The sequence below is a fragment of the Paroedura picta genome, chromosome 3, assembly GCF_049243985.1.
Source record: "Paroedura picta isolate Pp20150507F chromosome 3, Ppicta_v3.0, whole genome shotgun sequence".
Lineage (NCBI taxonomy): Eukaryota > Metazoa > Chordata > Lepidosauria > Squamata > Gekkonidae > Paroedura > Paroedura picta.
In genome coordinates this window covers 3,840,437-3,857,194 of record NC_135371.1, presented here as the reverse complement: position 1 = coordinate 3,857,194, position 16,758 = coordinate 3,840,437, and the positions used below count along the sequence as shown (strand labels likewise).

Here is a 16,758-nt window from a genome sequence, read left to right as displayed (position 1 = left end):
TGTGAAACCTTGCCCTGTGTGCAATCAACAGAGTTTTAAAAATGCGTTTTACTAAATTCTGGGGGAGGCAGAAGACAAGCATGAGGTACCTATGAGCCTCGGGGATTATAAATTCTGCCAACCTATTCCAGGCGTCTGTGAGACCTGTGTCTGGCCTGGGGAGATGGAAAGGGTGGGGGGAGGGCATGACATCACATGCAGACCCAGACGTGACTGGAGCACATCTGGGGACTTGAGGGGAATATGCATGGCTTTTAAGAGTGTCTCTTGGCATGGGAACTTCAGAACTGGGTCTTCATCCAGAGGGAACATCAATATGACACTACATCAGTCCAAAGCCCCTCCTTAAGGCTCTGGGGGTGCCGGGCCGTAGCCTGCTCCCTCTCCTCCAGTGTCCTATAAGTACAGGCACCAATGTCAATTTTTTCCATTATTACTTGTGCCCTAAAAATTGGTTTTCAGAGCTCTGCTCCCCCAGAAGGTGGAGGCCCCCTTTATTCATCAGGCTGAATTTTCTCTCCTTTTTTTCTTCTTCCCGCTGTTAGCTCGATTCTTTACACACACCTTTTGTCTTTTGAGCCACTGTGAGGTCCTCTGAGGGAAGGAGAGTGAGATACTCACCTTTAAATGACTGGGAAGAATGGCCATGCATTTGCCTAAACTCCTTTTAGAGGCGCCACAGTTAGTGGACGTGGAGTGCCGCAAATTAACTCTGTGCTCTGTGAAGAAGTATTTATTTCTTTTCCTGACCCAACTCTTGACCCATCAAACTCACAGTGTGCCTCACCGGCACCCAGGCAGGAGGAGTCCTTACCACAGGAGAGGGCATCTTGGGCACGCTCCGCAGCCTGTGCCCTCTGCCCTTCCTCAGAAGTAAGACATTCCACCTCAGAGACTGTGGCTTCTATTTTCACCGATCCTCCCAACATCTGAAAAGGCAGCAAGAGGGAGGGTGTAAGAGAAAGAATAGAAATGGCCATCAACAGGTGCTGCATTCTTCTATCAGCAGACCTGGTGAGCCATCTGGAGGGAGAAGAGATTTTCTAGAAGAGGCTGTTGGAGGAGGCTGTGAAATCTCCCATTTGGAGGATTCACACCTGGACCAATGTCTGGCAGGGAAACTTCACAATATGGCAAGATATTGTTGCTTGAATTGGACATACCTGGAGAACAGCCTCTCACCTGGTCCACCTGCCTCTTCTCCTCGGCCTGGCTCAGGAGGAAGCCTTCGGCCAGGGCCACCGCCTGGGAGCTGCTCTCCGGCCCGCATCCTCTCACCCAGCCCTGCATCTCCCGGGGCAGGAGGGCCAGGAACTGCTCCAGGATCACCAGGTCCAGGATCTGCTGCTTGGTGTGCCTCTCCGGCTCCAGCCAGCGGTTGCAGAGTCCGTGGAGCCGGCTGCAAGCCTCTCGGGGCCCCTCGGCCTCCAGGTAGCGGAAGTGCCGGAAGCATTGGCTGTGCACATCTGAGGTTATGGTGTCTTTAGCCAGGATCTCTGGTGAATCTCTTTCCCAGAATTCAACATTGTTCCCATTTTGGATGGGATGGGGCCCTTTGCTTGCTGCCTTGCCCCTCCCAGATCCTCCTGGGTCCTCTTCTTCTGTCTCCTTCCCCTTTTCTTGGGTCACCTCAGACTGGGAAAAGACCCCTTTATTGACTTGGCTATGAAGAGAGGCTTCTCCCTGGGGGAACCGAGAGAAAGAGAGTTAGCAGCATGTCAAAAGGAATATAAAAAAGAATGGAGACTTCCAGAGAAAAGGGAACCTAAAAGCTCCAAACTTAGTTCGCTGTGGGTGTATTTACACCCAGATAGAGAGATTTTATTCCTCTATCCTCACACCTCCCCTATGGGAGAGATCACACTGAAAGGTAAATCCATCATGGGGGCTGATTTACTCCATTTACCAATGCTCTCTCAGGACTCTATAAAATTGTGTTTCAGAACACCAGGCCGGGATGGACTGACAGCAATGTATTGCAAATATTTTGAAGAATTCCTTATGATATCACTACAAAATTTTATGAACAATATAAAATAAGCAAAGACAATACCTCCAACATGGCAAGAGGCATATATAATATAATGTTAATATATAAAGAAGGCGGGGATGCAATGCTACCGCAGTCATACAGACCTGAATGCAGCTTGTTCAACCCTCAAGAAAATGCAAACCAATTTTAATATATTTTGATCACACAGGCTTTATACCAAAGAAGTAAATGGAACATATTATTTAAGAATATAAGAAATAAAAGTGTTTTTTTAACGTACAGCAGTGTAGTAAATGTTCAAGGGAAATTCAAGTCCTGGCAGGATGTTAGAGAGGAAGAATCAACATCCAGTGTTGTGACCAATCAGTTTCAAGACTAAATAAAATCATTAACGTGGAAAGTGGAGCTTTAAAAGAGAAGATAGAGTTTGAACAGCTGATTACAACACAAAGAAATCATTTGTTTCGATGGATATATAAGCTATTACTTCAGTTACCAACAGAAGAACTGAAAACACTTATGATTAAATGGATGCAGAATTTTAGAGAGCAAATACCTATACACTAATGGGAACAGTTATGAGAAAAAGAAATTAAGTTCACAGCCAGTCAGATGTTAAGAGAAAATTGGTATAAAATATTTTTTTCAGAATGTACATTACTCCAGAAATTAGAGAAAAACTACAAAAGAAAATGTTGGAAATGTCATGATATAAACATAAACTTTTATCATATGTGGTGGACTTGTTAAAAACAAAAAGGAATTGGAAAAAGAAGAAGAAGAAGAGTTCTTCGATGCCGCTTTTCTCTACCCGAAGGAGTCTCAAAGTGGCTTCCCTTTCCTCTCCCCACAACAGACACCCTGTGGGGTGGGTGAGGCTGAGAGAGCCCTGATATCACTGCTCGGTCAGAACAGCTCTATCAGTGCTGTGACTAGCCCAAGGCCACCTAGCTGGCTGCATGTGGGGGAGCGGGACATCAAAGCTGGCTCGCCAGATTAACACTTTTAACCACTACACCAAGCTGGCTCTCAAATAGATTTTTCTTTTGAAATTGAGTATATTGGAAGCTGCGGTTAGTATGCAGAAATAGCATAATATGTAACATGAAGTGATGATGAAATTAATAACATACTTTTAAAATGGATGATTAATGCTTGGAGAAGTGTCTGGCAGGAAACCTTTAGGATAAGGCCACCTATTGTTGCTTGAATTGGACATGCCTGGAAGAAATCGCCTCACCTGTTCTGACTGTTTTTTCTCCTCTGGCTGACTCAAGAAGAAAACTTCAGCCAGGGCCACCGCCTGGGAGCTGCTCTCCGGCCCGCATCCTCTCACCCAGCCCTGCATCTCCTGGGGCAGGAGGGCCAGGAACTGCTCCAGGATCACCAGGTCCAGCATCTGCTGCTTGGTGTGCCTCTCCGGCTCCAGCCAGTGGCTGCAAAGCAGATGGAGCCGGCTGCAAACCACTCGGGGCCCATCAGCCTCCTGGTAGCGGAAGTGCCGGAAGCATCGGCAATGCACATCTGAGCTTACGGTGACCTTAGTGTTCCTCTCTGGCACTGCTATTTGCCAGAATTCAGTACCACGCCCAGCTGGGATGGGACAAGGCCCTTTGCTTGCTGTCTGGCCCATCTCAAGTTCTCCTGGGTCCTCTTCTTCCATCTCCTTCTCTTGGGTTACCTCCGTCTGTGTAAAGATTCCTTCATTCACTTGGCTATGAAGAGAGGCTTCTCCCTGGGGGGACAGAGGGAGACCGTCAGCAATGTAGCAAAAGGAGAACAAAAAAAGAATGAGGAGAAACCACTGAACATCGCAAACCTTCATACGCTCAGGACTGCCCTGGTGGATCAGAACAAAAATGTGGTTTGTTGAACAATTTAATATCATTTTGCCATATTACAGGCCAAGCTGTTTTCAATATGCCTCCCAGGTTCTTAGGGAAAGTTTAGTATGTCTGTCCGGCTCAAGGAGGTTAAAAGCTTAGCCTCCCATGACTTTGGTTCTGTCTGTCCTAAGGGCTAATTCTTAAGGTAAAATGGAGTCCCCAAAGGACAAGAGGGACTGGTAACCCCTGTATCTCTCCAACCAGCTTGAAGCATTAGGCAAGAGTGAACACCCAGCTGAAGGGAAGAGGCAGGAATGTGTGTGTGTGTAAAGAAGGAGCAGCTGAGATCAGGAGAGGAAGACAGACAGTCTTCAGCTGAGATTTGGCTCAAGATTCCGCTGGTTTTCACCTGTGCTCAGCTCTGCCAGGACATTTGTCATTAAAGCAACTAATGACAAGACAACAGAGAAAAATCATAAAGGCCAGTCAGCATAAACGATTCATTGCGTTTGATCCCATCTGGGGCTCCTAAATACAAAAAGGCAAGCTTTGTATCCTTGCTGGCATCCCCCTTAGCGGGACCTGAACCCAGGCCTCCTGTGACTGTGCTCTTGAGTTTCTCCCTGTCGTGTTGTGAGGGGGGGGGTGTCTGTCCCTCTCTTACCTGGCAAAAGGATGCTGTTCCTCGCACCCAAACCCCAGTGCAGGAGGGAGAATTTGGCATTGTGGTATGGCTTCCTCTGACATGGGGGCTGGGGAGTGACAGGGCAGGGGCGATGGGGTTGTTATTTCCCTGTGCGTCCACTTCGAAGAGCTCATTTTTTGTACCGCACTTTTCCCTACCCGAAGGAGTCTCAAAGCGGCTTATAATTGCCTTCCCTTTCTGTCTCCACGCCAGGCAGCCTGTGAGGGAGGTAGAGCTGAGAGAACTGGGACTGGCCCAAGGTCACCCCGCTGGCTGCTTGTGAAGGAGTGGGGAACCGAACCTGGCTCTCCAGACTAGAAGCTGCTGATCTTAACCACTACACCAAGCTGCAAAACGTGGTGCTCCCGGGTGTGTTGACATCATTCACACCACGATCCTCACAGAGATGTCTGCCTGGGTCCCTTTTCTTCCTCCTGGCCTTGTCTCATGGGGAGGCTGATACCAAGGGATACCGTGATGGTTGCTGAGGGATCTCTGCACCTTCAAAACCCATTTTTCAAAATGTTCCTCTCCTCTGCTGGGCAGGCTTCGGACACCAGCTGGCACCCCCGGCCACCCAGTTGGGAAAGGCCTCAGGGTCTCTGGAGGAGCTGTGGTTGAGTCCAACACAGGCCGGAGTCTGTTATCCCCCCCTCCCCCCAAGCCCTTTCTTTATCATCTAACTCAGGGGTAGTCAACCTGTGGTCCTCCAGATGTTCATGGACTACAATTCCCATGAGCTCATGGGAATTGTAGTCCATGAACATCTGGAGGACCACAGGTTGACTACCCCTGATCTAACTGGAAAAGATCCAGATTTTTGGTCGCTTGAGGATGAAAATGACCAGCAGCTGAACTTTAGCTTTGTACATTTAACCTTTCTTGGACTGAAACTCCACGCCCGGGGCAACACACTCCGGTTCCATAGTGGTGTGAAAGCCGTGCCTAACCGGGTTGCCAACCTCCAGGTGGGGCCTGAAGTCCCCCCCCCCCCCCCACAATGACAATCGCCCAGCCATTGACGGAGATCTGGTCCCCTGGAGGAAAGGGGCTGTCCTGGGGGGAGGGGGCAGGACTCCACCTGAGGTCCTGCTGTCCCCAAACCGGGCATTTCCAGACCCCCCCCCCAAAAAAAAGAAATTCCATCTGGGAGTTGCCAACCTTATGAAAAGCAGGGCTGAGAAGGATCCCTGCCTTCCTCCCTTCCAAGACCCCAAAGCTTATCCCACCCCCACCACCCCCATGCCTTACTCGCAAGGAGACCTTCCCGGGATTCGGCTGTGGTTGCATCTGTGCACCCCTTCCTGCTGTCTTCCCCCATTCAGAAGCCTCCCCCCCAAAAAAAAACGAGCCTCCCCCCCCATTCTTTGCTTGGCCTCTCCAGCAAGCGGCTCTCTGGGCTTAACCCTCTCGGTGCTGCAGACAAATGCCAAAGGCGTCCTCAGTCCTTCAGCCGGGCTGCCCCGGCGACGCCTCGATCTGAGCAATGGGTCTACTCTGGGGGAGCTCCCGGAATCTCCCGGGCTGTCCAGCCGCCTCCGGGAAAGGAGGCTGAAGCCCCCCCCCTAAACTCAGTAGGGGGAGGCATTATTCGATTGCGTTATTCTTTTCAGGGGTAGTCAACCTGTGGCCCTCCAGATGTCCATGGACTACAATTCCCATGAGCCCCTGCCAGCATTTGCTGGCAGGGGCTCATGGGAATTGTAGTCCATGGACATCTGGAGGGCCACAGGTTGACTACCCCTGAGTTAGATGATAACACTGGCAGGGGCTCATGGGAATTGTAGTCCATGGACATCTGGAGGGCTGCAGTGACCATGATTCAACGCAGCGGGACCTCCAAGGAGGGAGATCGCTGCCTGGGAAGGATGGGGCGAGGGTCTGAGTCGGGCCAGGTGGAAGGGGGTGTGTGTGTTTATTGGGAATACCCAGTAGGGTGGAAAGCGTTTGGTCTTATGTGCTGTTGGTTCTGTATAGTTTCTATGAAGTTTTTATTCTGTTTTTAATTGCGCACTATAGTAAATAATCAGCATTTTTACATTATTCTATTGTACAGCTCAGCTTCCGAGTTCCTACCTGTTAAGGTTGGGTTGTGTTCCTTTTCTTGGTTTTGGTTTTGCATTGGGAACAGCCGCGTGTTCCTTGGTGGGGCTGGGAGGGGGGACTTGTGCCAGGGACCCCCACCCAAAACCCGCGGAAGAAGGAAACGGCGGCTAGGCTTGGAGGATAGTCCACATCCCTACCGCCCGGAGGGGAAAATCTAATTCAACTTTGCCTAAAACAGGAATACAAGGATTAAATATTTAAAGTTAAATGGATTTAAAAAAAAAGATTGATATTGTCATGGTGGGAGGGTAGGGATGCCAGCCTCCAGGGGGAAGGGGGCAGGGCTGAAATTAGGGCTCATCTCCAGGGCAGAGAGATCAGCTCCCCAGGAGAACAGGGCTGCTTCGGAGGGGGGACGCTCTCCCACTGCAAATCCCCAGTCAGGATCTGAGAACCCTACTCACCACCATCTGTTGCCTGTGGCCAGGGGGGAACCTGGCAACCTTAGGGGCTCATGAAGGCAAAAGCCTATTTTGCCCTTCCAACAACCCTTTGAGGTAGGCTAGGCCTGCCCACCCTCACTCTGCGAGGCTTCTTGGCTTCATTGCCTTTGGTGATCGAGTTATGAGCTTTCTGGATTGTGGGAATCTCATTGTCTTCTACCTGGATTTCAGTAAAGCTTTTGACAGGGTTCCCCAATTTAATTCTGATGGGTAACCTGGACTGTGGACTGTCCTCTACAACAGTTAGGTGGACAGGGAACCGGCTTGAGGTTCGTTGTTCCAGGCATTTCATCTGACTGGAGGGAGGTATCAAGAGGGGTGCTCCTGTCACCAAACTGGGCCCTCCCCAGAATCTAGCCCCCCCCACGCCCCCTGCACACAATATGTTCTACTTCCAAAAGATGCCATTTGCACCAAATTGGGAGGAGTAGCAAACGCGCTGGAAGATAGAAGCAAAAGTCAACAATATCTAAACATGTTGGAAAAGTGGGCAGAGGCGAATCAGATGCAATTCGACAAGTATAAGTGCAGAGTTCTGTTTCTGGGTAACAAAAAATAAGCAGTACACATGCCAGATGGGGACACACTCTTGGGTATGTCAGCCAGACTTTGGGGGTACTGATGGACTGTAAGTGTGATGCAGCAGCAAAAAAGGCCAATGTGATCTTGGGGTGTATCAACAGAGGCATAACATCACAATCACAAGATGGCTTAGTCCTACTGTACGTCTCATTGGGCCACATCTGGAGAACCGTCTTAAATTCTGGAGACCTCATTTCCAAAAGTATGTGGCCTGACCCTTCAGTCCAGGGGAAGAGATGCACAAAGTGGTTGAGAGCCAATCTGGTGTATTGGTTAGGAGTGTGGACTTCTAATCTGGCATGCCAGGTTTGACTCCACACTCCTCCCCCACATGCAGCCAGCTGGGTGACCTTGGGTTTTCCACAGCACTGATAAAACTGTTCTGACTGAGCAGTGATATCAGGGTTCTCTCTCAGCCTCACTCACAGGGTGTCTGTTGTGGGGAAAGGGAAGGCAACTATAAGCCGCTTTGAGCCTCCTTCGGGTAGAGAAAAGCGGCATGTAAGAACCAACTCTTCTTCTTCTTCAGTAATATCAGAGCTCTCTCAGCCTCACCCACCCCACAGGGTGTCTGTTGTGGGGAGAGGAAAGGGAAGACAACTATAAGCCGCTTTGAGCCTCCTTCGGGTAGAGAAAAGCAGCATGTAAGAACCAACTCTTCTTCTTCTTCTTCTTGGTCCCTCCTTTCTGCTGATGCCAGGGGTAGCCAGATTGTGGGTCTCCAGATGCCCATGGACTATAATTCCCATGAGCTTCCTCCAGGTGCCACCCCGCAAATGGGCAAAATCAACCAGTGCCCTAAAATTGACCACGTGCATTTTCTGCTCCAACCTCTGACCATCTGAAGAAGGGAATCGTTCAGGTCCTTGCTACATAGATATTAGGGCTATACTGGAACAAATTCAGAAAGATACTTGGGTAAGGATTAAGGACCATGGTTTATACTATTGTCTACAGCTGACACTGCTAGTCACTGTAAGCAGGACGGTGCTATGTAATTTTTTCCCACTCTTCAACGTGTCACATTAATACTTCTACAACCCAAATCCTATTTCATTCTTTTACAGAATTTCCTGTCCTGATTATCTTGTGGACTTCCTGTGTGTCACCTGTCCCCATGAGAAAGGTGGGCTACAAATAACATATATCTGAAATAAAAACTCATGGCTAAAAAGCTCTTTCCACACCTGGAGCACTGATAACATTTCTCCCTGGTTGGATTTTTAATGTGGGTTTTATTATTATTGTTTTAACAATAACCAACATTTACAAGCAACGTTTGCAAACTACATTTTTCAAAGCTATGGTGATGCCGCCACTTGAATTCATATTATTTCCACGGATTTTGCCTTAATACGATTTTGTGAGGGTCCATGGTGGGTGCTGACATGATGTCATTTCTGCTAGTTCAGTGCTCCTAATGTCAAAGTGAAGAAATTCAGTGAAGCGCGGGTAAACAGTGGGAATAACTATAGGCATAGATTCTAATGGGTAGCCGTGTTGGTCTGAAGCAGCACAATGAAATCAGAGTCCAGTAGCACCTTGAAGACCAACAAAGATTTATTCAAGGTGTGAGCTTTCGAGTGCAAGCACTCTTCGTCAGTCTGACGAAGAGTGCTTGCACTTGAAAGCTGACGCCTTGAATAAATCTCTAGGCATGGAGAGTTATGGATAGAACTTGGAGGACTGTCTGAAGAGGTCCCCAATATATTTGGTAGGCAGGATTTAGAAAAGAGTTAGGTTGGTAATTGTAATGAAAGGGTGAAATTGTATGGAAAGGGTGAAATTTATACCTACAAAACCAAGAAGGAAGCCGAGTTTGAGAGATGGATCATCACAGCCTTCACGCAGTCATCACATGATGGTATGGCCGCTACCAGTTTGGTGTAGTGGTTAGGAGTGCAGACTTCTAATCTGGCATGCCAGGTTCGATTCTGCGCTTCCACATATGCAACCAGCTGGGTGACCTTGGGCTCGCCACGGCACTGAGAAAACTGTTCTTACCGAGCAGTAATATCAGCACTGTCTCAGCCTCACCCACCCCACAGGGTGTCTGTTGTGGGGAGAGGAAGGGAAGGCGACTGTAAGCCGCTTTGAGCCTCCTTCAGGTAGGGAAAAGCGGCATATAAGAACCAACTCTTCTTCTTCTTCTTCTTCTTCTTCTAAATGGTGGACAGGCTATCACTGCCTGACCAGCAGCATCGACTCAAAAGAGGGAAACTGTTGGCGTTCCAGATTACACTCCCTTAATACAATTAACACCTCATAACAAAATGGGCCTGAACTCATCTCGATTCTGGCTTTTCTGAAAGGAAGTAAGCGTAATCATTAGATAGATTCCCTTTGTTTTAGTAATCACTTGACTAAGAACCCTGCTGGGAACCGTAGACATGATCTACTCTTGATTTACGACAAAGGCCAGAGAGGAGGGAATACGTGGCACACAGAGTAGCAAAGTTGCTTGCATCTTGTAACTATTTGGGGGTTTTAATATTATGCACTTTGAATTTATGGTCCTTTAGTTTAATACCTTTTAAATTGGATTACACGAGTTCTTTTAAAAATATTGACCATAAGCAACTAATTGGGCAGATTGGTTTTCACAAGGTTTTTCCTTCTTCACTTATGAATTGTTTCAATTAACCCCAACAGTGGGCATTCTTCTAATGATTACACCTGTCGATATCGCACTTTACATTGTGCGAAACGTCACAATCATGATACTATCTTTGGGTAGGACGTAAGCCAAACCTTTAAATGGATTCCCTTTGTTTTAGTTATCCATTCATCCATTTTCAGGATCTCTTTGGACTCCCACAGTGTCTTGGAAATATCCATCCTGCTGCCGTGACCAAATTCAACAGAGTGATTTTGTAATCTCGTTGGGATCACAGCAATATAATTTGGAGAATAATCTAAAAGGGGTCCCTGTTTGTAGCTTTCTGCCATTTCTTTGTCAGCTCTGCAGCTGCATTTCCAGCTCTTTTTTCATTTCTATGGTCTCTGTTCAGAGCAAAATCTTTCCAAGAGTTTATAAGATTTCAACTGTTTTTAGGTTCTGTGGTTCTCTAGAAAGTGTGAAATACTCTCCGAGCATTCAAAAGATTTCTCCCTCTGTGGGTTCTTAGATGCTGCTGAAGATGGCAACTCCTATGGAGTTTCCCCCCCCCCACAGTTTGAGCATTCAAAAGGTTTCTACACGGTATGAGTTCTTTGATGTTTTTTAAGTGTCCCATTCCGACTGAATCTCTTTCCACACTTCGAACATTCAAAAGGCTTCTCACCTGTGTGGATTCTTTCATGTTGTTGAAGATGGTTGCTCTGATTGAATTTGTTTCCACACACTGAGCATTCAAAATGTTTCTCTCCTGTGTGGGTTCTTTGATGTTTTTGAAGATGGTCACTCCGAATGAATCTCTTTCTGCACTTTGAACATTCAAAAGGTTTCTCCCCTGTGTGGGTTCTTTGGTGCTGCTGAAGAGCACCACTCCAGGTGAATTTCTTTCCACACTCTGAACATTCAAAAGGTTTCTCTCCTGTATGGGTTCTTTGGTGTCGCTGAAGATTACAGCTCTGATTGAATTTCTTTCCACATTCCAAGCATGCAAAAAGTTTCTCCTTTGTGTGAGTTCTTAAATGCTGTTGAAGATGGTCACTCCGACTGAATCTCTTTCCACATTTTGAACATTCAAATGGTTTCTCTCCTGTGTGTGTTCTTTGATGCAGTTGAAGAGTGACTCTCTTACCAAATGTCTTTCCACACTCTGAACATTCAAAAGGTTTTCCCCCCGTGTGGCTTCTTTGATGCTTTTGAAAATGGTCACTTTGAATGATTTTTTTCCTACACTTTAAATATTCAAAAGGTTTTTCACCACTATGGATTCTTTGATGCTGTTGAAGATTCCCACTTTGACTGAATCTCTTCCCACACTCTGAACATTCAAAGGGTTTCTCCCCTGTGTGAGTTCTTAGGTGTTGTTGAAGATGTTCATTCTGACTGAACCTCTTACCACACTTTGTGCATTCCAATGGTTTCTCCCCTGTGTGGATTCTTAAATGCTTTTTAAGTGTACCACTCTGATTGAATCTCTTTCCACACTCTAAGCATCCATAAGGTTTCTCACCTGTGTGGATTCTTTGATGCTGTTGAAGAGCTACACACTGACTGAATTTCTTTCCACATTCCAAGCATTCAAAAGGTTTCTCACCAGTGTGAGTTCTTAAATGCTTTTTAAGTGTGCTAGTCAAACGGAATCTCTTCCCACACTCAGAGCATTCATAAGGTTTCTCACCTGTGTGGAGTCTTTGATGCTTTTGAAGTTCACAGCTATGGCTGTATCTCTTTCCACACTCTGAGCATACAAAAGGCTTCTCCCCTGTGTGGGTTCTTAGATGCTTTTGAAGAGAGCCATTCACACTAAATCTCTTTCCACACTCTGAGCATTCAAAAGGTCTCTCCCCTATGTGGATTCTTTGATGCTGTTGAAGTGTGTCACTCCGGCTGAAATTCTTTCCGCATTCTGAGCATTCAAAAGGCCTCTCCCCTGTATGAGTTCTTTGATGCTGTTGAAGTGTGTCACTCCGAATGAAACTCTTTCCACATTTTGAGCATTCAAAAGGTCTCTCCCCTGTGTGGGTTCTGTGATGATCTATAAGGTGGCCACTCTGCCTGAATCTCTTTCCACACTCTGAGCATTCAAAAGGTTTCTCCCCTCTGTGGCTTCTCTGATGAAGTAGAAGATGGCCACTCTGACTGAATTTCTTCCCACACTCAGAGCATTCAAATGGTTTCTCCCCTGTGTGTGTTCTGTAATGATGCAGAAGATGAGAACTCTTATGGAATTTCTTTCCACATTCTGAGCATTCAAAAGTTTTCTTTCCTGTGTGGGCTCTTTGGTGCAAAAGCAGCTCAGATCTGTACTTGAAATACTTTCCACACAGAAAGCATTTATATGCCTTCTCGTCAGAATAATTCTTTCCAATCTCTGCGCAGATAGATGGCTTTCCTCCTGAAGCTACAACTCGAAGAATACTATCCCAGGAGTAAGACCCTTTGAATACAATGGGGTCTACTTCTGAGTAGGCCTGATTTGGATTCCTCTCTGAATGAACTATCTGGTGTTGGATAAGGTTTGTTTTCTCCAAGAATCTCCTGCCACACTCTGAGCAGTTACCCATTTTCTCTCCTGTATGGATTCTTTGGTGTCTAATGAGTTTCTCTCCACAAAGGAAGCTCTTTCCACCCTGAAAACATTTATGGATGTTTCCAGGGGGCATTTGCAAATGGCCATTATATGGAGCTTGATCAGAGAAGTTCAGTCCATACTCTAAGCATTTGTCTGTTTCCTTCACCGTGGAAATTACTTCACAGAGATGCCCTCCTTGGGAATGAATGGGATTATCCCTTGTCTGCTCTTCATGGCTTCCCTCTTGCTTCTGTGGTTTATCTTGATCCCCGAAGTCACGGGTATATCCTTGGTCCTTGACTTTTCCCACTGAGGACCCATGAAATTCTCTAACCGTTTCCTTCAAATCTCCTGCTGGGATACAGAAAAAGGACCAATCACAACTCCCTCAAGAACCCGGGCAGCCAATCAGGAACTCTTGATTAATGGGTGTGCATTTTGTCTCCACAAGTCACCATTTGTCTCTGGCCAGCGCTCCACAAATGTGGAAAAGGTGGTGAAGAATCTCCATGGCTTTTGGAAGGGATGTGCTGGGGGAAGCATGGAGATGTATAAGTGTCTACTATATGGAAGGGTTGATGGGCCTTGGACTCTTCCACCAAAGCTGTTCTTAAGTAAACACCTCACATCTCCCTGAATACCCAGCATTCAGCCCAAAAGCAATAAAAGAGCCATGACCGAGCTCAGCCCAGGAATCCCCAAGATACGAGGTCCCCAAAGGTCTCCTCAGAGGGCTTTAGAATTCCACTCAGCCACAAGCTGCTAAGAAGCAAAGCAGAAATACTCCATGGCAATTCTTTACCCCTTTTCTTGACATAGTGATAAAGCATACTCACCCGCAGTTGGCTCACCGGGGAAGGAAATATTCTGCTGAGATGCTCTTGACAAATCCTTCAGATCTTCTTCTGCCTCTAGTGTGGTCCCTCTTCTCTTCCTACCTTCTTCAGGAAAAAGAGAGGGTGAGTGACACAAGGCCTTTGTTTCTCTCCACCCGAGATAGGGCGGAAGAGAAAGTTAAGGAATAAATCAAATAAATATTTTGGTTCATGCAAACTTCCATAAATACCTGAATGGAGCATTTCTAAATAATTTTCTCTAACAAAAGGGAGAAAATATCCTGACCCAAGTCAAGAACCCCCCCCCTCCCCAGGGTCAAAATAAGGAAAATGCGCTCAAACCTTTATAGCAATGGTCCCCAACCTTTTTGAGGCTGGGGACCGGCAGGGCAACTGCCCGCCCGCGCATGCTGTGCATGCGCGCCCACGCCTGCGCATTGCGCATGTATGCTGGGCCGCACATGCGCACATGCGCCATGTGCGACCGAAATCGTGTATGTGCGGCACTTTTGTGCATGCGCAATTTGGGCCGCGCAAGCGCAATGCGCCTACGCGGCCCTGATTCCCTCTCCCCCCCTCCAGCAGTAAGAAGCTTCCCGGGCCGCAAGCTTGCGGCCTGGGAAGTTTTTTACTGCAGGGGGGGGCGGGGAGAGGGAGCCGCGGCCCGGCGCCATGGCCTTCGCAGCCCGGCACCGGGCTGCAGCCCGCCGGTTGGGGACCACTGCTTTATAGGGTAGAACATAACATAAAACTGAATATTAATATTTATTATAATTAAAAACCAAAGAATTAAGGTATAGCCTCATTAAAATCCATGTGTGCATTCATGCTAATGCTTCTACAGACGCGTTTCGGCATGGCTGCCTTTATCAGTGGTCAGGCATAAATAAAACAGCATACGTAAAATAGAAATTTAAATACATAGTAGGCTCCTTTACATACAACGATATAAAATATTTTAATATTTAAGACACTAAGGACCTCAGTCGATTCTATGGGCCAGAAGGCCAGGTAAAATCCCTTCAGGCCTCTTATGGTCCTAAAGCCAGCCTGGTCCAAATGAGCAGGGGTAGTCAACCTGTGGTCCTCCAGATATTCATGGACTAAATGCTGGCAGGGGCTCATGGGAATTGCAGTCCATGAACATCTGGAGGACCACAGGTTGAGTACCCCTGCAAATGCGCACTTCCAGAGTCCAGTGAGTGTCCTGTGCTGAGCACACTTTGGAGAAAGGTCATCTCCTATAGGGCCAAGCCTCACAATGACATACTGCTGTTTAATGATTCCTGCATCACCCCAATGGCAGCAATCTGCACCTATGGCACCTATGGCAGGTCCTTACCCAGAAAGGCCACATTCACAAAGTTGTCCAGCATGACTTCCACGTAGAGAGCTCTCTGGCCCGGATCCAGCAGGGCCCACTCGGCCTCAGTGAAGTACACGGCCACCTCCTCAAAGGAAACACAACCCTGGAAGAAAAAAAACACAATTTTCTCATCAGGGATTGTGCCACGCGAGACTGCGACTGCACTGGGGAAGGGGCCTTCTGGGAGGCTGCAGGACGTAGAGCTTGGCAGGGGTACAGGGAAGGGCGCTCAGAGCCTCTCTAGCTCAGACACCTCAGGAAGAACTGCAGCCCTCCTGAGGAAGGAGAGGGGACTCGGACTGTCCCCTGTCCATCTCCCCTACCTCGACTGCTGCGATTTCCACTCCTCTACAACGACGACAACTCAACACCGTCTCTTCACTGCTTGTGAGACTAGAAGAAAGGGCATTCTTCTCAATTTCCAGCGGCAGAACAGCCTGGAATTGCTCCAGGATCACCAAGTTCTGGACCCGCTTCTTGGTGTGTCTCTCTGGCTCCAGCCAGCGGTTGCAAAGTCCATGGAGCTGGATGGAAACCTCTCGGAGCCGGTCGGTCTCACTGTGGCAGAATTGCTGGAAGTGCTGGTGGTGTTCCTCAGAGATCCTAGTGTCCTGATGCAGGATTTCTGGTACTGATCTTCCCCAGAATTCCACACTATTCTGGATGAGATGGTGGTCTTTCCTGGACCTCTTGCTAGTTCCTGGTCCTTTGGAGTCCTGCTCTTCCATTTCATTTCCCTCCTGTTGGGTCACGTCCAACTGCAAAAAGATACTTTACTTACTTGCTATGAAGAGGGGGGTAGGAACACACACGTGCGGCAGAAAGAAACCTAAAGACAATGGAGCTACATCACTGACCCCTTCAAGACACACCCAGGATGGGCCTGCTGGATCAGAAGGGGCATCCTTGTTGTGGTTAGCGGATCAGGATCAATGGTATCATGCTACAGTAATTACCGCAGTGAGTAGACCATAATGACTGGTCTTAGCTGTGGTTGACATCTCTTCAGCTGGCCCAAAGCGTTGGGCAAGAACCCTCTCCAGCACCTCAGAGCAGGGGACGGAGGGGGGGGGGGTCGTCAGGGTTTTCCGGGTCAGGCCAAGGGCAGGTGGGATAAAAGGCTGGAGGGGAAAGAAACAGACACCCAGGGAGGCGGCAGGTATGCAGGCCAGGCAATCGGTGTGAATGGCTCATCTCATATGATCACACCTGAGACTCCTGTCTGGGCCTCCTGGTTTCCCAAAGCAGCTTTGAGTTTTCGCTGGCATCAGCCTTAGCAGGACCCAAAGCCTTTACCCAGTGAAGAATGTGGGGTAGGGGGTGGCAGGTACATGTTCTTGTGTTTCCCCCCTGCTGCGTCGTCCTCTGGGGGTGGGGTCTGCATGTCCCTCGCCTGGCCGAAGGGTGCCCTGGCTAAGTCCTCCTGACCTGAACCTCATTGGTAGGGAAGAGGACTGGCTATTCTGCAGGGGCGATGTGGCTGTAATTTACTTAGTGATTTTTATACCACCCCTCTTGGACCTTGCTGTCTTGGGGTGGTAAACGACAGTTTAGATAAAAACAAAAAACAAAGCAATAGACCAGGGGTTCCCAAGGTGGGCACTATGCGCCTCCTGGGGCCAGCGGAACGCATGCCCCTACTCCCACCGAATTAAAATGACCAGCAGAAGAACTCCAGTTAACTCATTAATATATATATATTATTCCCCATCACCTCCAAGCCCCACTTACATAG

The 16,758-nt window shown here is 47.9% G+C and overlaps 1 protein-coding gene across 2 annotated transcripts in view; it reads right to left on the bottom strand.

Moving 5' to 3' along the window:
* The window catches only part of LOC143833914 (uncharacterized), a 22,976-nt gene extending 6,218 nt beyond the window's left edge, over positions 1 to 16,758 (bottom strand). Inside the window, exons 1-5 of one of the 2 annotated variants that reach the window (XM_077330223.1) lie at positions 15,980 to 16,758; positions 15,347 to 15,781; positions 15,000 to 15,126; positions 13,658 to 13,762; positions 10,835 to 13,175 (exon numbers count right to left, since the gene is read on the bottom strand). In XM_077330223.1, coding sequence (XP_077186338.1) covers positions 10,835 to 13,175; positions 13,658 to 13,762; positions 15,000 to 15,126; positions 15,347 to 15,781; positions 15,980 to 16,024 — 3,053 coding nt within the window. In that variant the 5' untranslated portion in view covers positions 16,025 to 16,758. Of the gene's footprint in view, positions 1 to 814; positions 930 to 1,182; positions 1,684 to 3,233; positions 3,729 to 5,755; positions 5,871 to 10,834; positions 13,176 to 13,657; positions 13,763 to 14,999; positions 15,127 to 15,346; positions 15,782 to 15,979 lie in introns of those variants that run through there. The other variant, XM_077330222.1, reaches the window with a different exon arrangement.